Below are 24,878 nucleotides of genomic sequence, written 5' to 3'. Positions count from 1 at the left end.
TTGCATTCACAGGCCAACCTGAATGATTCTCATAATCAGATGGTCGTCCACTGGGCTGGGGAGAAGAGCAACGTCATAGTAGCGTTAGCCAGAGACAGCGTTGGTGCCACAGATCCCAAGACCAGCTCCGTGAGTATACCATTTTTATCCTATATCATTTCAAAATGTTTTTTGACTTCCAACATATATGGGCTGTGCGCTGTAAGATACCAAGAATATCTCGACCTGCCCTCTGAGTTATACAGATGAAATGCCTCCTGCTGTTCTTCAGTTACCTGCACTTTATAGTTTTAAATGCTGCCAATGTAACTCACTGCACAGCCTAGAAAGACTGTCTTGTGACCTTGAATGCTATTTTTCTATCTGTGTGGCAATAATTGTGAAGTTTTCAATAATTGCAAAGCTTTTATGTTAAACATTATCTAATGCAAATGCAAGAACAAAGGTGGCACGGTAATACTTTATGGGGTGCTGGAGATTGAAGTGCCTTACGGGTGTTCTTTGTGAAAAACAAGTCAAAGCAAATTAAAGCGAAAAGAACTTCAGATGCAATAAAAGATTCTCTATATGCTTTATTTTCAAAAGATTAACTGCTCACTTGCATTCTTTGAGCCATATTCTAGTAGATTCACAGAATGCATTGCGATACAATCTGTGAAATTCTGCATCCAAGGTGGCCAAGCATGAATGAAATAAAATATTGATATTCACTTTAATTGTCTTTGATGGGAAATTTGTCTTGGGCTCATAAAACGTACATTCCCCTGCCATTTGTAAATAAGTAAAAAAACAATAATACCATCTCACAATATAATTATGACAATAAAAATGTAACAAAAAAACGACTAAAGTAATGTTAATTATGAAAAAAAAAACAACCAATACTGAAAAATATTGATAAACAGGTGAATCTAATTAAAATAGATTATTCTGCCCAAGAAACATTAGATTATCAAACTGTATGCTTAGCAACATGCTATCAAACTGAATTAGTCTCAGTACATTTCACATAAGGAGCATTATTTTTGTTAGCTTAGCAACATTATAACATCAAACTCTGTTTGATTCAGTTGTAAGAGGAGTCCAAATTGGAGCTCACTTTAGGAGCATTATTTTTGAGACAAAAGGAGTTGCTTATTAAATTGATATTTTTAGCTTAGCAACATGCTAACGTCAAACTCTGTTTGATTCAGTTGAAAGCAGTGTCCCATTTGGAGCTAATTTATAGAGCGATATTTTTGAGACAAAAGAAGTTACTTCCTAAGAATGTACCAAATTAGTTTCATATGAAAATTGCCATGTTGACTTTGTAATGTAAATATTAAACAAAGCAGCTTACTAGGTTTTGGAACAGAGCTACAATTTCAGCAGTGTATGAGGTTGAAATTTGACATTTGTTGTTTATTTTACAGGTGTACGTGTCTTATGACTATGGAACCACCTTTACCGATGTATCAGATAAATTTCTACTGTCTGCTGACCGGGAGGGCAAGAAACAGGTCATCTCACAGTTTTACCACAGCCCTGCCGACAACAAAAGAGTAAGTGTGTGAGAGACATTTGCTGGCCTATCAGTGTGACATCCTTGAGTTGTCTTGTCTTTGTGAGCTTAAGCCGAGGTCATACAAGACCGCTCTGACACAGAACGCTTCCCGGCCATCTGCAGCTGTGACCTTCCAACACTCCAATCTCTTATACACCCACAGATGGTGTTATCCAAGAGAGCAACTCCAAGAGCTGGGCAAAAATACAAGCTACATCCTTAATCTCTTGCCCTTGGCACCCACCGTAACTAACTGCTCCATTGAGACTATGCGGGGTGCAAAGGCTCATGGGAGTTGGAGTGGGGAGCTGCAGATGTGGCGGAACCGCTGTGGGACTCTGCATTGCGTCTTTGCAGGGGCTGACGGCAGCAGACGGTGACCATTCATCTGGAGTCAATGATGTGGCTGGCGCTGCAGCTGCCGCTTGCTGCTGCTGAAGGATTGAAGCTAAAGTATTACGAGTGTAATTTGTAAAGCTTACAACTTCTTGGTAGGAGCACAGGGCTGTTTAATTAGATTTCGAGCGGTCAGAGTAACTTGCACCGTCGGTCCACATGTGGAGAAGAACTCTGAATCTCGGTTGTTACAGATGGGATAATTAACTGAGATATTGGCTGGGTGCTTGTGTGGTTTGTTGTGGAGTATTTTAATGCATTTGTGATAAAGTAATAATCCTGGGGTAAAATCTCATGTGAATAACTGTGTCAGGAATGAGCTGATAGGCAATCATAAATTGAATCAGAGTCCTTGAAGGCATACTGGACCTGCTTTTTTTTATTGATCTCTTTATAGTGGCTTTGACTTGGAAGTGTAAAAGGGTTTTCTGATGATTTACTGTGGACTATTATTATTCACTATTTTATTAATTAATATTGATCTCAATTAATATATTGTTATATAATAATATTAATAATTAACATCAATAAGTCTTTACTTTTTAACTATTATTAATAATTTTCAATATAATTATTATAATAATTATAATCTTAACTACGAACTAATTAAATTGTTTGACTGTTGAGAAGAGGTGCGTTATTACTTCTCTAAGCTGTTTTGACTTGTAGTCTTATAGTCTTATAGATGATGGTCACGGTTCATGCTGGAGATGCATATGCTCTACTTTCTCATTCTTCTTCTTTTTCTACTTTTTCTTTCATTTTTCTGTACAGCATTAGGTTTCTTTTTAAGTCGAGTGTTTCTGTTTCAGTCCCAGTCCTCATTGCTTCTGAATCTGGAGAGAGAAAGTGCCCTGCTTCCATAATCAGGCCATGGAGAGGACAGTTTATAGTGAAGTTTATAGGGAAGGTTCTTAAATGAAAGATCAAAGAGAAGGGAGGCAGATTAGAATGGCAGAAATGCATCATCTGAATAATTAATAATGCTAAAAATATGTTTTTGTACTTAAATGCTTTGATGTTTTTGTGGTGCCAATTGCCTGAAATAAATATCTATATAAATTATAGATCTTCTGTTGTGTCGTCAGTCACTACAGAGGTTAAAGAGATAGTTCACCCCAAAATGAATCATTTATTCACTGTCATGTTCCAAACCTGTATGTCTTTTTGTGGAAAGCAAAAGAAGATATTTAGCAGAATGTTGAGGCTGCTCTTTTTTTGCCCACAATGAATGTGGATGGTGGTTTATAATGGCAAGTTATAAAAAGATAAAAAAGCATCATAAAAACATAAAAAGTCTGGAGCCCTGACAGTCCTTGTGAGTTGTGCACTCTGAGACTTCAAGTCAAACAGGCCCATATTCTGGTCATTTTACATTGTAAATCTTGTAGTCATATGGACTACTTTTATTGTGCTTTTTGGAGATAGGCATTATAAACTGCCATCTACTTTGGTTGTATGGAATACATATGCCTTGCGTCTCCTTTTAAGATAATAAAATGGTATTTGTAACATTAGGTTGAGTAAATCATGATTATTATTCAGTATTTTTAAATTTTATACTACGCCTAGAATTTTGGGTTTTTTGATTTTTCTGAATATATGATATATATACATATATATGTATATGTATATATATATCATATGTATGTATGTATGTGTATATATATATATATATATATATATATATATATATATATATTTATATATATATATTATATATATATTATATTATATATATATTATATTATATATAATATAATATATATATTATATATAATATAATATGATTTATTTTATAATTTTTCCCTTGCAGTACTTATTTACTGATACCACGAACAGTTACCTGTGGAATATAATATAATATAATATAATATAATATAATATAATATAATATAATATAATATAATATAATATAATATAATATAATATAATATAATATAATATAATATAATATAATATAATATAATATAATATAATTTATTTTATGATTTTTCCCTTGCAGTACCTATTTACTGATACCACGAACAGTTACCTGTGGAACACCTTTGACTTTTGCAAAAGTGTCCAAGGTTTCTCCATCCCATTCAAGCCAACAGACTTACTGCTGCACAACAAGAGGCCTAACTTGGTCCTTGGTTATGACAGTTCTCACCCCAATAAACAGGTATGATCACCGTTTTCCCTCAGTACTGGGCTTTTTTGTATATCCTGTGTCCAGTTTTAATAAGATGAATGGCACTTAGCTATTTGTGGAGATTGCCCTTTTGAATTTTGCACTAAGCAGCATGCTTTGATTTGAGGTAATCAACCATAATTTTCATATGAGAAGCTAGTACATGACAAATGTTGAAAGACATTAAATCTTATAACCGAAACTGCTGACTCTTAAGGGCTTGTTCTTCTTTCTCTCTGTTTTCTTTTTTAATTTCCATTTGGCAGCTGTGGAAGTCAGATGACTTTGGTGAGACGTGGGTGTTGATTCAGGAGCATGTGAAGTTCTACTTCTGGTAAGATCAAACACTTTGAGGGTGTTGCCACAAATCACATTCTGAATGTGTTCATCGTGAAATTTTATTGTGGGGGTGATGTGTCTGCTGTCATTGGCCAAAAGTAGATGAAATAATCAAACGTGCCAAATCATCTATCTATCTATCTATCTATCTATCTATCTATCTATCTATCTATCTATCTATCTATCTATCTATCTATCTATCTATCTATCTATCTATCTATCTATCTATCTATCTATCTATCTATCTATCTATCTATCTATCTATCTATCTATCTATCTATCTATCGTTCTATCGTTCTATCTATCGTTCTATCGTTCTATCGTTCTATCTATCTATCGTTCTATCGTTCTATCTATCTATCGTTCTATCTATCTATCGTTCTATCTATCTATCGTTCTATCTATCTATCTATCTATCTATCTATCTATCTATCTATCTATCTATCTATCTATCTATCTATCTATCTATCTATCTATCTATCTATCTATCTATCTATCTATCTATCTAATATTGGTATTAAGTTTAAATTGAATGCTGTGAAGAGCTTCAATGCAGTTATCTATTTATTAGTATCCTTTTTAAGGATGTTAAATTGATCAAAACTGACATTAAATACATTTGTAATGATTTCTATTTCAAATAAATACTGCTCTTTTGAACTTTTGATTCATCAAAGAATCCTAAAAAAGTATCATGGTTTGCTCAAAAATATTAACCAGCGCAACTGTTTTCAACCTTTATAATAATAAGAAATATTTCTTGAGCACCAAATCAGCAAATTATAATGATTTTTGAAGGATCATGTGACACTGAAGTTATTTTTCACTCATGAGCAGCTTGTGAATTGACAAACATCCAGTGTTTGTATGTATAACATACTGTACATGTATGTGTGATCTGCTTTTATTCCCACTTTTGACTGTTATTCCAACCCACTTATTTGCACAGATATTTCATACATGGGTCATTACTATGGTTTTGATTGCTGTCTAAAAGAACAGGGTGTTAGTTTGCGGCTCGTTGATATGACAAACAACCAAAATTATCAGAAATCAGGAAGATTTCTGGCAAATCCACTTCTTGCTCTCCACGCTCTTTCGCACAGGAATTTTGCAGCAGTGTTTGTAATTTGAAGAGGGTTGAATGCTCTTTGCTGTCTCACTCAATTTACGAGTTTATGTAGGAATGTGAAACTCTTGCTTTGGGTTGCAGCCAGCACTTCATGTTTGCACAATCAGGCACTGGCATCGAAAGCAAGCAGCAAATAGAAATAACAGAGCGGTGCTTATTACTCTCCCGTTCCGTAAACATTATGCCACAGGATATGATCCGACCGGAAGACCGAAGCTAATTACAGTGTTATGACTGCAATTCATCACAGACGTGATTAACGTTTTTTTATTTTTTATTTTTTTTACTTTAGCTCAAATGTCTTGAAATGTCTCAATGCCTGAACAAATTTGTTTTGCACATTATTGCAACAGAATAGTCTGAGATATTTAAGGAAGAGGTCAGTGTTCTCAAGCATGTGGGCTGCCGTCCAGAAAGGCCGCTTGATTGTGAAATAGTCAGTTGTGGATGTTTTTCTGATGAGGCTCAGACTGCGGTCGCATTAATATTTGATTGTGTCTACCAGCTGTGGCCCATTTTATCTGCTGGAGCGGCAGTCAGTGGCTGCAGAGATAACATCAGCGACCCACTGCGATGGCCCAACACAAATGACTCGAGAGCTCGGAGACCAACTACACCATCACTGCAGTGATAACCCTTCTGTTCTTTGCTCTGATAGCTTTCTCAGACTGTGCCTGGCTTAGGATGGTCAGAAGAACCTGTACATTTCAAACAGCTTCCCTATTTCTGGTTTGACAGACATTTTCTTTTTCTCAATGTTTTTTTTTTTTTTTTTTTTTTTTATAAAGGGTGATCAGGAAGTGTTGCGAGCCAGAAACAAACTTGTCACATGTTGGATGTCTTTTAGGGATGCACGACATATTAGTTTCATATCGCTTTTGGTTGATAATTGTTCTTGCTCATTTACTCTGTTTTTACATTTAGTTTACTTTTATTATATTAAATTTTTAAAAACATTAATAATTTAATAACACTGTTAAATGTAATCTTTAGCAAATCTCAAAATGAATATCCATTTTTCATACTGTACATTATAATGCTGTGATGCCTAAATTCAATTGTAGCATTTAAACAGTCTAATTTAAATTTTTATAAAACATTTTATTTTTAATTATAGTATCGTTTAAAAGTTTGGGGTCAGTAAGGTTTAAAAAAAAATACATTTTTTTTTTTTTTAGGAATTACACATTATTTTAAATAAATGCTGTTATATTGAACTTTATTCAAAGAATCCTAAAAAAATTTATAGTTTCCATAGAAATATTAAGCAGAACAGCTGTTTTTAATGTTGATGATAATAATAAGAAATGTTTCTTGATCAGCAAATCAGCATATTAGAATGATTTCTGAAGGATCATGTGACATTGAAGACTGTAATTACCATCACAGGACTAAATTACATTTTTATTAATATATTAAAATAGAAAACGGTTATTTGAAATTGTAATTATATTTCACAATATTACAGTTTTACTGTATTTTTGATCAAACAAATGCAGCCTTGAGTATAAGAGACTACTTTCAAAAACATCTTGCCAACCCCAAACTTTTGAACACTAGTGTTTCTAAGATATAATATTATAGAATTTAATATCGTCCAGTTATAGCCTAATAATTGTTGATTTATTGGTGTCGGCTAGAATTGTAATATTAATGCATCACTATTGAAGACTCTTGTATTCTTATAAATTTTTAATGTAGCAGTCAGAAGGAATAAGGAAGTCCTGTCAGACAGCTTGACTGCTGTTTTAAAGGTCAACAAACAGACTTCAGTGTGTGTTTGGGTTTTCTAGGTGTGAATTGTGTTTGTTGACTGTATTCTCTGAGCTCTCAATTGGTTTTCAGCTTTAATCTAGACAAAATAAAAAGGCGGAGCTGCAGGGCGGATTGAAAGAGCTGTAAGCCCGTTTTATCCGTCTCTCACTCCGCTGCTGGACATGCTAAACTCCCAGTTGTGAAATAGAAAGCAAGCGGCGAGGTTTGTGTGTTTGTTCCCCTGTGAGATAATCCCTTTATCCTCTAGCTTGGTGATTTAAGAGCCAGTCGCAACAATCAGCACCCCTGTGTGTTTAAAGAGGAAGTGAAGCCAGGCCTTTGGTCCAGAGTGGAGACTCTCCCATCCGTTTGTCTGTAGTCTTGATCTCCCACACTCACCTTGAATAATTTATCAGTAGCATTATGCAGGAGACACAGGAGGAAAATTGGTTCAGTGTAAGTTGTGAAGTGTAAAGTTGCTTGAATTGGCTTTGCAAGTGGAAGTACTGTAGCTATTGATCACGTATAATAAATGCAGCTGCATTTGCCCTGGACAGCTTCTGCATTGTAGCACATTGCAAGTCATTAGGAAATACAATACCAAACATGTAAGTTAATTTATTATTGTAATATTGTATCTTGAAGCAACATTCAAATGTTTGTGGTTTGTAAGATTGTTTAAATGCTTTTGAAAGTCTTTAGGGGGGACTCCAAAAAGTCTTTAGTTTAATCATATTTATAAAAGATACATACGCTGTACCGAGTGCCTGGAGGCGTGTCCTGTGAGCTGAGCTAGAGTCACGAGTATGTGCAGCTTTTGTGTAGAGATCGTCTACAAGATATCAAAATGGTTAGCTAAACAACAAGCTAAACTCAGCTCCGCTTAACACTGGGTTCTATGGGAAGCGAGGTTATCTTTCCCTCACAACCAAAAACACACTTCTTTGGTGGCATTGTTGATTTTGTGAAGTTCTGTGACCTGTGCAGCGCTGCCGACGACTTCCGGAAACCCAAATGCGCGTTGATGGGCGTGCTCTTGCTCTTCGCTCTGGTCGACGTGTATGCGTGACCTTCCGGGAGAAGTGCCCATACAAGGAATTCCACCCGTGTTGACATCACTAAGGCCGACACTCAAAAAAAGTCAGAATCCTGTGAGGATTTGGAAGAGAATTTTTGGAACAGAAATACTCCATCATACATCCAACTCGTGTTTTGAAACTTTGGCCCCGTTTAGCATGAGAATCCAACTCTTTAACACTGTAAATAAGTCAGAATACATGAAATAGCATTATACCCCCCCCCCCCCAATAATTATCATTATTACAATGTAAAATAAAAATAAAAATCTTTCCTATGTTCATATTTTTTTAAAATGTAATTGATTCCTATGATGAATTTTCAGCAGTCATTACTCCAGTTACATGATCCTTCAGAAATTATTATATATAATGTACTGATTTGTGAAATATTTAATATTAAGACACATAAATATGGAATTGGTCACTTTCTGAATGCTTAACTAAAAAAAAGTGCAGAGAGGGGGCTTTCAGAAGTCTACTTGGGTTAATGAATGTGCAAAAAATTAATGTGCAAGTATGTGTGTCTTTCTATTCCGCTAGGGGTGTGGAGCCATACGACAATCCCACCACAGTGTTTGTCCAGCGCCACGAGCCCCAAGGAGACTCTAGCATCCTCACCAGCACAGACTTTTTCCAGAGCGGGCAAAACCGCAGAGTTATCCTGGAGAAGGTGGACAGCTTCCAGCTACGGGACAAGTACATGTTTGCCACCACCACCAGGGTAAGGGCACACAGAACGGAGCTGCAAACGTTCGAAGGATAATTTGTAATTTCAGGCTTTTATATAGCAAAGAAGGGAAGAATAAGCAGCACTGAGCTAGTGTTCAAAAACTGAAAATGTGAAGAGTGCCGAGAGTCAGATCCGTGCCAAATCCAGTTGAATGCCTCTCCTGTGAGTGTGAGTAAACACTCTTCTGAAGAGCTGGAGGAACGATCCCGCTCAAGATGAACAGGCAGTGATAATAGGCTTATTTAAAGCCATGGAGTCGGATGAGGAGGATTCCTGGTGTGTTTATCCAACACTGAACTTCTGCCCTTTATGACAGAAGGGTAATTTAGACAGTTGACTCTCTAGTTGTTAATCTGGGCTGGTAATGAAAAGGTTGCAGGTTTGAATCCCACTGGATCATTTTGCCGTCAAACATAATAATTGCCCCAGGAGGCACAACCAGTAACACATGTACTGTAAGTTGTTTTGAAGAAGAAAAGCCATCTGCTAAATATGTGGCTGTGAACAGAGCAGCAGAAGTATGTAGACTGTTCCAGAAGGTAGGCGGTTTTAGTTATGCTTCCTCTTAAGAGGCCAAATTTTGGCCAGATTCTGAGGCAGCATTGTACACATATTCGGTACAAATATTCGTACCTAACTGTTTCAGTACAGGGCTTTCGGTTCAGTGCACGTGTGTACCGAAGCATGACATTGCAACATTGTAGCTTAACCACCATTAACCACCAATAATCGCAATAAGCTCTGCGTTTTGTTGCTTTCGATTAGAAACAAAGTGTCATCCTTCAAATTCTCTTCACAAAATCACGAAATTCAAACAGAAAGTGCCGCTTTGACGCTCTTTGATGCGGCGTGACAGATCACTGTACAGGCGGCTCAGTTCAAGCGGCGGTGCGAGCGCGAGTGAACGCGATCATCTCTTCCTCTTTAATACTAGTTAAAAAGTAAACATGAAAGAACATCTGAAGGTATGATGAAAGATACAGTACAACTTAGGCCATATGTCATGTAATTGCTCAATCAGTGTTTCAATTTACGTAAGAAAAGCCATAGTGTCCAAAGTGTGTTTGTTCGCTAGAGAAATGAACTCTTTTGCTTAATATATGCATTGTATTAGCCTATATAATCATTATATTTTACTTAACCTTTTAGTGATGTCCTGATTAGGCTATTTAATGTATGTTTAAATAAATATGTCATGAAAATGACAGCCACTGTGTGATTTTAGACCATTGGATGTGTATTATTAAATTGAGCTATTGCGCTGATGCATTGTGGCACACAAACACTCATACAGACACTAGAGGACAGAGAGGAGCACAGAAACTTGTTGTCAATGCCATCTTGTGATTTATCACCAAAGTAGCTTAGAAACTCAAATGTTCTAGCATATATTTTTCTACTTTTGAAGTAACTACTTACAACCCACAGCTTCACAATTATTATAGAGACAGCATGACTAATTCACACACGCAATGGCTTTCATTAATGCATTGAAATAAATGTACTGGTACTGTGCTAATTTATCTGTATCGGATTTACAACGAACAGAAATCTGATAAGGTAACTGCTGAAAGTGAGCTGTTGTGTCAGAGCACTCTTTCATTAGGAAAAAATATCCCATCTTTAATAGTCAAGCATATTTACAGTATAAACCATGTCAGTGAACTATGAGGGCAAAACAAAGAAATAGAGATTTTGATTTTAGGTCATATCGTCCAGCCCTATGATGAAGTCATGCGACCGTGGTCTAGTTTGTTTATATCTTCATCTTTTGAGTTCTTCTGATTGTTAGACATCAAAATTCATAAGTTTTCTTTAATTGTGAAGATCATCAAATTGTAAACTTTTATTGGTCACAGTTTATTTTCTGCAATAGTCCAAAGCCCAATGGAAAAAAATCATATTAGGTTTTTGTGATGCTAACTTCTAGGGTTTCCTACAAAAATACATCATCCCTGCAACACTCTATTTATTGGTACTTTAAAGGTGCCCTAGAACTTTTTTTTAAAAGATGTAATATAAGTCTTAGGTGTCTCCTGAATGTGTCTGTAAAGTTTCAGCTCAAAATACCCCATAGTTTTTTTTTAAATTCATTTTTTTTAACTGCCTATTTTAAGGCATCATTAACTATGCACTGATATATAGGTTGCGGCCCCTTTAAATCTCCCGCCCCGGAGCTCGCGCTTGCCTTGAACAACATAAAAACAGTTCACACAGCTAATATAACCCTCAAAATGGATCTTTACAAGATGTTCGTCATGCATGCTGCATGCATACATCGGATCATGTGAGTATAGTATTTATTTGGATGTATTACATTTGATTCTGGATAAATTTGAGGCTGTGCTCCGTGGCTAACAGCTAATGCTACACTGTTGGAGAGATTTATAAAGAATGAAGTTGTGTTTATGAATTATACAGACTGCAAGTGTTTAAAAATGATAATAGCGACGGCTCTTGTCTCCATGAATACAGTAAGAAACGATGGTAACTTTAACCACATTTAACAGTACATTATCAACATGCTAACGAAACATTTAGAAAGACAATTTACAAATATCACTAAAAATATCATGTTATCATGGATCATGTCAGTTATTATTGCTCCATCTGCCATTTTTCACTATTGTTCTTGCTTGCTTACCTAGTCTGATTCAGCTGTGCACATCCAGACATTTTGCCCTTGTGTAATGCCTTGATCATGGGCTGGCATATGCAAATATTGGGGGCGTACACCTCGACTGTTACGTAATAGTCGGTGTTATGTTGAGATTCGCCTGTTCTTCAGAGGTCTTTTAAACAAATGAGATTTATAGAAGGAGGAGGAAACAATGGAGTTTGAAACTCAGTGAGTGTCTTTTCCATGTACTGAACTCTTGTTATTCAACTATGCCAATATAAATTCAATATTTAATTCTAGGGCACCTTTAAAACCATGTATCTTGTATAATTTCTATTTGTGTATTTATATAATTCCATGCAGATCTATGAATTAAGAATGTCATCTAGATAAGCAGACACTCTGAAAATGTGCACTGCATCTCTGTGGGCTATTTATTTATTTTTGACATTTTTATTGAAGTTGAAATACTAGCATTATAGAATAATTGAAAAACTAGTCAACAATAGAAAAACTAAATAGGGTAAAGGCTGTATCTGTCATATTGTCTTATTAGCATCACATCCAAGATGGAAACACAATTCGGCTTGAAGTATTTGTTTTCAGTTGATATGCCTCCTTAAAGTTTTGCATAGTTCTTGGTTGCTGAAACAATGACTGTCTAGACTACATGTCTATGCTGACCGCGGCTAGTGTTATATTCCAGTGTAGCTCTCACCCTTGAGTGTATTCAGTGGTTAATCATTTCCACCCCACATCGGCTGGCATATCACTAACCTCATCCCACAGTAAATGTCTGACTGCCCAAAACTGGATGGGGCATCTGTCAGGTCACACATGGCACTACCAGGTTGCTTAAAGTAGAAGCCGACCCAAGTCATCCATTAAATTGGAAAGAAATGTGTAATTTATCTGCGGCTTCAGAAAGCCAGAGACTCCGTGGGAGTTTTGAGGGCTGTTTATGAGCGCTGCTGCGCGGATGGCACAACCGCGGCCTTGGACAGCGTGCTGGAGGAGCTGCCTGCTTGACAGTTCTGATCTATGTTGCGTTAATGAAGTTGTGGCTTGGTTTCCCTCGGGTGCTTCTAACCACTCATGCACCACTTATATGCGTTCTGCTGCCCAGTGCCGCCATATGGTCCTGTCTTCAACACTGCGCTGTACTAACACCACCGAAAGAGTTTTATAATTGCTCCCATTGTTCTTGTTTTGTTTCAGTAAAGGAATAACAAATGCATAAATGAAAATTCTGTCATCATTTACTCACCATCATGTCGTTCCAACCCTATATGACTTTTTTTCTTCTTTGGAACACAGATTATATTTTGGAATTGTTTTAAACGTTTTTGTCCAAAATATCTTCTTTTAAAAATAAGTGTGGTTTGGAATAGCATAATGGTGAGTAAATGATGACAGAATTAAAATTTTAGGCTGAACTGTCTTTTTACGGATCCTGAAGGCCATTTCAAGCGAGACGAATGTATGAAAGAAGCAATACGCACTCACTTTCTGAGTGATTTTGTTCTGAATTTTCCACAAACGGCTATGTTCTGGTGAGCCACAGTTACAGTTAATATTTTAACGGATTTGGATATTTCGCTTGCTGAGTGAATGGATTTACAACAGGATAATTAGTGGTTTTCATGGTCAGACCATTAAACTCTTTGCAGCACACATTGGTTATCCACATAGCGCATTAAAAAAAAAATTATCCTAAGGAGGTCTATGACAAGATCATAGGCCAGAGCAAACAGCTCTGTGGAATTTGTCTGGCTTGGCTAGTTGTAAACATCTTTACTCTTGAGGAGAGAGAAAGTGACAGGCTTGTCGAGAGCCTTGGTTTGTTGATGGCTGTGTGTGGCCTGGCCCTGACCCTGCTGGCCAGACGTACCCTAGAGCAACCCCCTCTCTCTTTCTGTCTCTCCTTTTCTCAGTCTCACGCTCACTCACTTAAATAAAAAAACTGCTTAAATTAGTCTAAGCTGGTTTGTTGGTTCTGACTGGTTTAAGATGGTCTCCTAGCCTCTATACACACTTAATAGTCATTCAATATTTGAGAAGTGTTGATAAAGATTGATATAGTTAAAAACCGACTATTTTACATGTTTGTGTGTGCTATGCATATTTGCTATGTATATTTTTCTTATTAGATTATCATTTGTTAGCTTAGCAACATGCTAACACCAAACTCTATTGGAATCAGTGAGTTGCTGCTTGTGTAACATGTTCTAAATTAGTAATTTATTAGATTCCGTGTTCGTTAGGATGCTGTCTATGTAGGTAGTAGGCAGCGAGGCCGTTCACTAGGTTTTGGACCATATCCAAAGTCTCTTGCCATTCGGACGACATTGATGTCAGTCTTTTTCTCCCTTTTTCAGTCTTTTATCCTCTTCTCTTTCCATCACTGTGTCTCTCTCTGACTCACTCTTTTGCTCTCATTGTGTTGAGTCCCTCTATCTGCAGCCCGGCTAATAGGATTACCATAATGAATATCACAAGAGCCTTTGGCAGTGAGAAGCTTCTAAGACTAATTAAAGCTGTGGAAACCAAGGTCCTCTCATCTGAGGGATTTATCCATAATGTCATAGAGATCTTTAATAATAATTAAGTCTTTTCTCTTCTCACATCCTCACCTCCCTGTAGCCATGCAAGCTGCTTTAGTGATAACCTGGTTTCAGGGTGTAATCTGAACTTTGATAAAGGAAGATTCTCATGGGAGAAGGAAGGAAAGGGATTGTAAACACGATCTTGCCGTGTCAATAGGCATTAAAGTGGTGTCAAATTAATGCATTTAATTAAAATACCATTTATAACAACAAAACTCTTGTAAATGTAGATCTTTAACCACCCGTTTCCTTAAACATCCTGTCAGTAAGTGAATCAGATGTTAATTTGATAATGGCTCAGATGGGTTCAGTGAGACTGATTCAAATGAGGACTATAATGCTGTAAAACAGGAAGGGTTAAATTTAGCTATGCTAACCAGCCAAACCTAAAATTTGTAAGTTGGTTTGACTGATTCATTAAATGAACTGACTTAAAATATTAATTTATTCTTTTATTAAAGGTGTTGTAGAACGTGTTTTCAAAAGATGTAATATAAGTCTAAGGTGTCCCCTGAATGTGTTTGTGAAGTTTCAGCTCAAAATGCCCATAGATTATTTTTTTTTATTAATTTTTTTAACTGCCTAATTTGGGGCATCATTAAATATGCGCCGATTTAAGCTGCGGCCCCTTTAAATTCTCACGCTCCCCGCCCCCGGAGCTCATGCTTGCCTTAAACAGCATAAACAAAGTTCACACAGCTAATATAACCCTCAAAACGGATCTTTACAAAGTGTTCGTCATGCAGCATATCTAATCGTAAGTATAGTATTTATTTGGATTTTTACATTTGATTCTGAATGAGTTTGAGGCTAATGGCAAACAGGCTAAAGCTTACATTACACACTGTTGGAGAGATTTATAAAGACTTAAATTGTGTTTATGCATTATACAGACTGCAAGTGTTTAATAATGAAAATAACGACATGACTCTGATCTCTGTGAATACAGTAATAAACGATGGTAACTTTAACCACAGTAACTTTAACAGTACATTAGCAACATGCTAACGAAACATTTAGAAAGACAATTTACAAATATCACTAAAAATATCATGTAATCATGGATCATGTCAGTTATTATTGCTCCATCTGCCATTTTTCACTAATGTTCTTGCTTGCTTACCTAGTCTATTGATTCAGCTGTGCACATCCAGACGTTAATACTGGCTGCCCTTGTCTAATGCCTTGAACATGGGCTGGCATATGCAAATATTGGGGGCGTACATATTAATGATCCCGACTGTTATGTAACAGTCAGTGTTATGTTCTTCAGAGGTCTTTTAAACAAATCAAATTTACATAAGAAGGAGGAAACAATGGAGTTTGAGACTCACTGTATGTCTTTTCCATGTACTGAACTCTTGTTATTCAACTATGCCAAGGTAAATTCAACTTTCCATTCTACGGCACCTTTAAACAAAATCCTTTGTAAAGACAAAGACAGCAAGTTTTATTGTTAATTTTATTGCAAACTGAAAACTCAAAACTTGGGTAAAATATAATTTTCTTTTTGCTGTGACACTATAGATTCAGCAGGGTCACTACAGTTGGGCAAAAGTCCATCCAACCATCTCAGCAATGCAGAACTTCTCACACTGTGTTCTTCAAAATGCTGCAACATCTACACATTCTCACTCAAGCTTGAAAGTCTGATCTCTCTTCCAGGCTGAGTGACGAGAGAGACTGCCAGCACAGTACGGCTGTTGTTCCAAAGATAAATGCTTCCTCCACAAAGAAGGCAAAGTGACTCCAAAGCCAAATATTCATTGGGCTGGCTGTGCCAGAAACGATTCCATTCATGTTGCCATGTAATAATAGAAGGCTTTTATAGGCGAATTTTGCTGTCAAGTTTGTAGTCAGGGACACTTAGATGCTATGGCAGCAGAATGAGAGATGACAGTTTTCTCAGAGGGGCTGTGTGGATAACTGCCTATAAATGCCTAATCATAATGTGAGGGTTAAAATTGAAGGTTGGATCTATGTGTTAGACGCAAATGGAACCTTGGGAGAAAATTTCCGACCTCTGACCACCTGACAGGATTCGTTAACAGCTAAATCACACAAAAACATTGCGCATCCACCTGTGTAGCGACTCTGGAAGGTGGTTATGATGGTGGAGGTGGTTATGGTTATGAGTTATGATGCTTTTGAAATACAATAGCACCTTTCTGACTTTGAGGTGACATATTAATAAATGTATTTGCGTATACAAAAGACAGCCCATTTAAATTACACTGTGGCAGTACCATGTGGTGTTTTTAAAAAAAAAATGAATATATTATTTAAATTTAATTATTAATATTATATTATATTATATTATATTATATTATATTATATTATATTATATTATATTATATTATATTATATTATATTATATTATATTATATTATATTATATTATATTATATTATATTATATTATATTTCCTGTTAAAATTTCCATGTCTTCAATTACTATATTCATATGGTATTTACAAATGATCCATATGTATTTGTTTATTGTTAGTTGTAATAAGTGTTTTGAGTAATTCGATATATGTTGATGATAATACAACGGAGAGAGAGTTTCCTAAAAATACAATAATATGATATATAAATATAGTGATAATAAGATTCAGACAGTTTTAAATGTGTAATTTCCAGACTTAGAAATTAAAAAGAAATGTTGAAGACAAATGGAAATGGAAGTTAAAAGTTTAATGGCAAATATAATTGTCTATTTTTACTCAACTTAATATTTAATTTGTTAGCATTTTTATACTATTTTTTTTAATGTGTATAATATATATAGTAGTCCAAAAGTTTGGAACCACTAAGATTTTTAATGTTTTTAAAAGAAATTTCGTCTGCTCACCAAGGCTACATTTATTTAATTAAAAATACAGTAAAAAACAGTAATATTGTGAAATATTATTACAATTTAAAATAACTGTGTACTATTCAAATATATTTGACAAAGTAATTTATTCCTGTGATACAAAGCTGAATTTTCAGCATCGTAACTCCAGTCTTCAGTGTCACATGATCCTTCAGAAATCATTCTAATATGCTGATTTGCTGCTCAATAAACATTTATGATTATTTTCAATGTTGAAAACAGTTGCGTACTTTTTTTTTCAGGATTCCTTGATGAATAGAAAGTTCAAAAGAACAGCATTTATTTGAAATACAAAGCTTCTGTAGCATCATACACTACCGTCCAAAAGTTTGGGGTCAGTAAGAATTTTTATTTTATTTTTTTTGAAAAGAAATTAAAGAAATTAATACTTTTATTCAGCAAGGATGCATTAAATCAATCAAAAGTGGGAGTAAAGACATTTATAATGTTACAAAAGATTAGATTTCAGATAAACACTGTTCTTTTGAACTTTCTATTCATCAAATAATCCTGAAAAAAAAAATTGTACACAAATATTTTGTACAATTGTACACATTAAATGTTTCTTGAGCAGCAGATCAGCATATTAGAATGATTTCTGAAGGATCATGTGACACTGAAGACTGGAGTTACGATGCTGAAAATTCAGCTTTGACATCACAGGAATAAATTACTTTGTGAAATATATTCAAATAGAAAACAGTTATTTTAAATTGTAATAATATTTCACAATATTACATGTTTTTACTGTATTTTTAATTAAATAAATGTAGCCTTGGTGAGCAGACGAAACTTCTTTTAAAAACATTAAAAATCTTAGTGGTTCCAAACTTTTGGACTGGACTGTATATATATATATATATATATATATATATATATATATATATATATATATATATATATATATATATAGTTTGTGATAACAACAATCAAATAACAAAGCTGCAACAACCAGATCCAGATGGTAATGCATGGACATGGTACCATAAAACCATAATAATAATACCGTGTTTTTGTGTAACCAATACATTATATACATACTGGAAAAGGTTTTTAAAAAATTCTTACATTAAAGATTTTACATTAAATTAAGTTAAATTATAAAATGACGTAGTATATTCAGGCTATATATGAAAATACATAATTCACTATATATATATATATATATATATATATATATATATATATATATATATATATATATATATATATATATATATATATAGTGAATTATGTATTTTCATATATAGCCTGAATATACTACGTCATTTTATAATTTAACTTAATTTAATGTAAAATCTTTAATGTAAGAATTTTTTAAAAACCTTTTCCAGTATGTATATAATGTATTGGTTACACAAAAACACGGTATTATTATTATGGTTTTATGGTACCATGTCCATGCATTACCATCTGGATCTGGTTGTTGCAGCTTTGTGATTTGATTGTTGTTATCACACACTTTGCTCTCTTAAGCTCTCCCGGCAACAGCGTCTGTTTCGAGAGATCTCCCTCGTCTTTGCTCTCTAAAGCCAGATTGTGTTTTGGCTCCATCCACAACACTGCAGTCTGTTCCTGGAGACAGCCGTTAACAGCGAGATAAATCAATACCATGAATGGTGTGACTAAAAACGAGGCAGTGCGGAGAGCTGAGAAAGAAAACACTGAGCCTTTGTGCCTTTAAACAAGGAAGTGGTTAAACTTGTTATTCAGGATGATGGTGCTTATAAATACACTTTTATCTGACAGGCTGTCTTCCTGTTGTTCTTACACTGACCTGTTTTGCTGGCTGGCTTATTAGTATTTTTCGCCTGTTGCAATCAATTTTGGCCCTACAATATGATCTTGGAAATAAACCTGATTAATGTAGAGAATCTGTTTGTTTGCTTTTTTCTCGAGTACTGTCTTTATCACTTCTAATGGCGTCTTTAGCTTTTTTGGGCAGGCAGTAATTTATAGCTTATTATTCCGCATTTGTTGGGCTTTGTGAACCTGATGTAAGTAACTCTTACTCATCCACGACTTGATTACAGTGACAGGCTGTCGTACAAGGGAATGACTGATTGAGCAGCCTGAACTTCAAAATTGATTGAAGCTTTGATTTCCTGAGGGGATAGAGCGAAAGAGAGACTTCAAGAGGGGAGGAAACTCATCCCTTCATGGTGCATTGCTCATTTTAGACAATGCTAGACAAAGACACAGCTAGGTTGCTGGGACACTGACTAGACTAGTACTGCTAGCATCAGCTTTCCATCTCTTTTATCTTTGGAAAAACCAGCAGTTTTACAAGTACAAATGAGACTGTCTGACAAATCCCCAGTAGTCCTTATTAAGCGATATCAGGTACAGGACCCCAGTGAATTCAGTGCTGATGGGGAATATCTCTCCACGCTAATATTGTCTGCCATTCAGACCTCGTTTATAGTGATAATATGCCATGGTTTATGGTAGCTGAAGCTGTCAGATTACCTTATAAAATCTTTATGACTCTCTGCTGTTTAATGTTAATTATTTTACTGCACAGTGTCCCAGTTTTGAGTAGCGGTGGACAGTAGGAAAACAAGCCACCTTGTGTAAATATATAATGTAAATATATAGTATTTTACAGATATTCACACTTTTCAATTCAATCGATTAATGGTATTCACTCGAACAGTAAATTATTTAATTTAATATTTCTAATTATAAAATATTAATTTAAAAACTTTTAATATATGACCTATTAAATGTTAAATATTAAATATACGTTTTAAATATTAAATTAAATTTTTTTTTAGAAATGAATATGAACAGTTACCAAAACCTCTCTGCATAAATATAATGCTATAAATTAGGGATGCACTGATTTATCGGCCGGTTTTTAGCTCAATTTACAACCATCGGCATATTGGCTGTAGGAGGAAAAAGGCCGATATAACAAACCAATGGTTTATAAATTAAATGCGTGAAGGAACTGAGCTTTATAATGACTGTTGCGTAATCCCAGCGCGTCTGCATGTCTGCGCTTTAATGCTAATCAAATAACAAAAGATCACACACTATTCTTGATTAAATAATTTTTTGTAACTTTCATAAGTGTAGCGGACCCCATCTGAATGATGGGCAAAACTTTACTAATGTTTTATTAAAGGGATAGTTCACCCAAAAATGAAAATTTGATGTTTATCTGCTTACCCCCAGCGCATCCAAGATGTAGGTGACTTTGTTTCTTCAGGAGAACACAAATGATGATTTTTAACTGCAACTGTTGCCTTCTGTCAGTCTTATAATACGAGTCAATGGTCACACAATTTATAAGAAACAATAAACATGCCCAGATGAATCCAAATTAAACCCTGCGGCTCGTGACGACACATTGATGTCCTAAGACATGAAACGATCAGTTTGTGCGAGAAACCGATATATAGTATTTATATCATTTTTTTACCTCTAAAACACCATGTCCAACTGTGTTCAGCATTCGCTTGGTGATGTCTGATCGCGCTCTGCCAACGGAAGTGATGTCTAGCACTCATTGAAGTATAAGCGCGAGGCATCACTGCTGTTGTCAGAGTGCGATCAGACATCACCAAGCGAATGCTGAACGCAGTTGGACATAGTGGTGTTTTAGAGGTAAAAAAATAATATAAATACTATATATCGGTTTCTCGCACAAACTGATCATTTCATGTCTTAGGACATCAATGTGTCGTCACGAGCCGCAGGGTTTAATTTGGATTCATCTGGGCATGTTTATTGACTCTTATAAATTGTGAGACCATTGACTCGTATTATAAGACTGACAGACGGCAACAGTTGCAGTTAAAAATCATCATTTGTGTTCTCCCGAAGAAACAAAGTCACCTACATCTTGGATGCACTGGAGGTAAGCAGATAAACATCAAATTTTCATTTTTGGGTGAACTATCCGTTTAAGTTTATTACATCCGTTTTCACTTAAAAAAATCACCACAAAAGCTAAACAATACAGCGCACAAGAAGTGCGCATTAAACTCTCTCTCCGTTGTATTATCATCAACATATATCGAATTACTCAAAACACTTATTACAACTAACAATAAACAAATACATATGGATCATATGACTTTTCGGGGGATGCTTTATAAACGGATAAACTTTAAATTTGCAAAATAACTCTGAAGAGCTGCATGCTCTCCTCAGACGGTAGACTAGAACACCCGTCAAAATAAGAGTCCCGACTTAGTAAAAGAGATCTCATATATATTTAAACTTACAAAAAATATTAAAATGTATACAAAAACAAATTAGAAGATTAATCACAATAGTCTGTTACAATAAAGGATTAATATGTATGTAATTAATACGGTGAAGAATATGCAGTGCTATTTTACATATGTTTACTTTATTTTTGTACCTGAAAACTTTTAAACCTACCTAAAAAGCCTTTTATTTCATATGTATCTTTGTTCTATTGTCTTTTATGTTGGCCTGCTGAATGTTAAATGGATCTTTATCATGTTCATTAAAAATTATGTGATGATAATAAACCTACTAGTATATTTTAATGCAGGTGTTTTTGAACTTTGCTTATTTAAAACATCAATACTATCTATTTTGATGACAAAATTTCAAATAAGAGAGGAAGTGACAAATATCAGTATCAGTATCCATATCGGCCAATAATTGTTTGTTAAAATTGGTATCGGCCCCAAAAAATCATATCGGTGCATCCCTACTATAAATGGCAATTATTACATTAGAAAAAATATAGAGAACAAATTATTTAGCAAAATGTTATTAAATTAATACATTATTATTAATAAAATATTCAAAATGCTTGTTTTTTTTTGTTGTAGTTTGTTTATCATATAGTTACTGTGTTAAAGCTGAAATAAAAAAGTTTTATTAGACATAAAAATCAAAATAATCTGTTTCAGTATAGGTCATAAAAATAAATTATTGCTCAATCTCTGATTTGATCAATTGTAATATGTGATCTTTATTTGGGATAGTTAATCTCATTGTGAATGTGTTTCCACAGACGTTGTTTGGGAGCCACGAGTCTCAGTCTGTCCAGCTGTGGGTTTCTTACAACCGGCAGCCAATGAGAGCAGCTCAGTTTAACACCCGCCACCCTATCACGGTGAGTGCCGTCAGCTTCGTTTAGTCTCGGGTAGATTTGTTGCCGTGACTTTTAAAGCTTCATGTTGTTTACCTGTCTTATGCGATTCCCTGCTCTCCTCTCTCTGCAGGAGTACTACATAGCAGATGCTTCGGAGGACCAGGTGTTTGTGTGTGTGAACCACAATAATAATGTTACGCACCTGTACATCTCCGACACACAGGGCCTGTCCTTCTCTCTATCCCTTGAGAATGTATTGTACTTCAGCCCTGATGGCTCTGGGAGCAACACGCTTATCAGGTACAGTTGAACATCACAGCTGCAAAACACTGCATGTACAAAGAACCAGAGACCATAAACATGGTTTACAAATGTAAAGCCCCAACCCCAAAATTTAGTTTGCAATGTTGTCTGAAAGCCAACAACCATGTTAAGCCAGGAACACATGCCACTTCAATAATTCATGTTAAGCCCCAGTTTTACGCAGCTCTTGGTCTCGTCACCTTTACTTGAACTCTTCTTGGTTTAGTGACGGCTCCTCATCAGTGCTGTAAATCCGTTTTGGCTCCGCACGCCTTACCCATAAGCAGGTTAGTGAGGTCTCGTCTCTATAATGCAAGAACTATGTCTTCGCCCACCGGTCCCTCCACTCACACTGTCAGTAGAAAAGCAATCCATCATTCCTACACGGCTTCCCAAGGACATGCTATTGTTTTACTCTGCGGCAGAGCGGGATCTCACCCACAGCCAAACCACTGAGCTCAGCACGGCCGCCTGAGAGCAGAGACGCAATTACTGCAGTGCGGAATGCAGATGAGATGCGCTTTGGCTCGCGTGCCGATGGCATTTTCAAAGAGCGCCTCTCTTGGCAGATATGAATGGGATGGCACATGAAATTTGTGTGTTTGTGTATTTGAAAGGTACTTTGCCAACGAGCCGTTTGCGGATCTCCACCGGGTCGAGGGGCTTAGGGGTGTGTTTGTGGCCACTCTGATTAATGGATCAGTCACCGAGGACAACATGCGATCAGTCATCACGTTTGATAAAGGAGGAACCTGGGAACTTCTGCAGCCACCTGCGGCCGACAGCCTGGGAGGAACCATAGACTGCCAGGTATTAGGGATGTTGGTGCATCGTCAGTTTAAGTGTCCAACATATAAAAGTGTGATCCTTGTGACCCCTGTGTTTTGAACCATTTAATTTTGCTCTCATTCATCTGTTTTTTTAAGCACAAAAACACATCCTATTGTATGTGGATGTTCTTTTTATACAAAGTTGCCCATGAAACTCACCATTTGCTCTTCAGCATAAGTTGCTACCTCCCTCTAACCATTCTAACCATTTACCTTTAACCATTCCATATATATATATATATATATATGCAATATAAAAAACCGAGGTGGCCTCTAAAAGCCAAAATGAGATAATGATATTGAGTGAATGCTCTCCGCACATAGAATCAAATACTTTCGGTTCAAACCCGCTAAATCCCACCCTCAGCCCAATCAGAAGTACCGGTACTTAGGTGGAAACCTATACATAGGAGCCTGACAAAAATGGTAATTTTAAAGAAAAAGGTCAGATTTAGAGGCTTTTGCATCTGAAGTCTTCACATATACAGTACTGTGCAAAAGTCTTAGGCCTGGCCACCACCAGCTTTGTTGTTTTAGCAATGTTTTAATGACCATCCATATTTATTTTTTGGTCTTTATTACGATACAAACAGAAAATACAGGAAAAAATGTACACAAAATGTAAGAAAAATTCAGAACAAAATGGCTTCTTTAAGAAAAAAATCTGTATTTATTGTGACTGGACTTCTTCCATTTTCTCAAAGAAGAAAATCTGAGAAACTTATTTTGTAAGTTTTCTTGGCCTTTCAGTCCTTTTCCATTCCATTTAGTTTCGAGAGCCATTTTTTTTTTTCTGTTTTTTTAATATTGCATACAAATTTCCTGTATTTTCTGGTTATATTCTAATACAAAGACTGAGAAATAATTATATATGGTCTAAAACATCTAATGGTGGACTAAGACTTTTGCACAGTCCATGTATATATGTATATATATATATATATATATATATATATATGTGATGTGATCTTTGAAAACCCATCACATGGTGAAATTTTACCTACCACAGGTACCAATACCATATAGAAGCTGAGTTGGAACCCTTTCTGTTTTTTACTTCTTTCATAGCTTGTCTGTAACAAAAGTCAGCTGATTACTCTGATTTTCAGGGACGGAATTCTGAGAAAAACAGGTTTAAATTACGGTCACCCCCTTTTTTTGCATAGACATGAAAATGCACTATCCAAACATAAATGGCTGTAATTCAAGAATGCTTTGGAATTAAGACCTAAGGTTGGTCTAAAGAAGACATTTGTCAGATTATTGTAGAAGTGAAATAAAGTTATAGAAGTTTAAGTTTATGAAAATGTAAAAATATAATTGTTTATATTTTATAATAATATATTACAAAACATGTTTTACTCTTAAACTGCAAGAAAATTGAAGCCAAAAATGTCAACATTCCAAATT

At 35.5% G+C, this 24,878-nt stretch overlaps 1 protein-coding gene across 2 annotated transcripts in view; it reads left to right on the top strand.

Annotated features, from left to right (window-relative positions):
- sorl1 (sortilin-related receptor, L(DLR class) A repeats containing) overlaps nucleotides 1-24,878 on the top strand; it is a 68,965-nt gene that overhangs the window by 9,951 nt on the left and 34,136 nt on the right. Inside the window, exons 2-9 of one of the 2 annotated variants that reach the window (XM_067364861.1) lie at nucleotides 13-129; nucleotides 1,413-1,541; nucleotides 3,945-4,106; nucleotides 4,382-4,449; nucleotides 8,961-9,141; nucleotides 22,255-22,356; nucleotides 22,466-22,635; nucleotides 23,256-23,448. In XM_067364861.1, the coding sequence (XP_067220962.1) occupies nucleotides 13-129; nucleotides 1,413-1,541; nucleotides 3,945-4,106; nucleotides 4,382-4,449; nucleotides 8,961-9,141; nucleotides 22,255-22,356; nucleotides 22,466-22,635; nucleotides 23,256-23,448 (1,122 nt within the window). Of the gene's footprint in view, nucleotides 1-12; nucleotides 130-1,412; nucleotides 1,542-3,944; nucleotides 4,107-4,381; nucleotides 4,450-8,960; nucleotides 9,142-19,084; nucleotides 19,250-22,254; nucleotides 22,357-22,465; nucleotides 22,636-23,255; nucleotides 23,449-24,878 lie in introns of those variants that run through there. The other variant, XM_067364862.1, reaches the window with a different exon arrangement.

This window comes from Chanodichthys erythropterus, chromosome 17, assembly GCF_024489055.1.
Source record: "Chanodichthys erythropterus isolate Z2021 chromosome 17, ASM2448905v1, whole genome shotgun sequence".
NCBI classification, from domain to species: domain Eukaryota; kingdom Metazoa; phylum Chordata; class Actinopteri; order Cypriniformes; family Xenocyprididae; genus Chanodichthys; species Chanodichthys erythropterus.
This window is presented reverse-complemented; position numbering and strand designations above follow the sequence as displayed.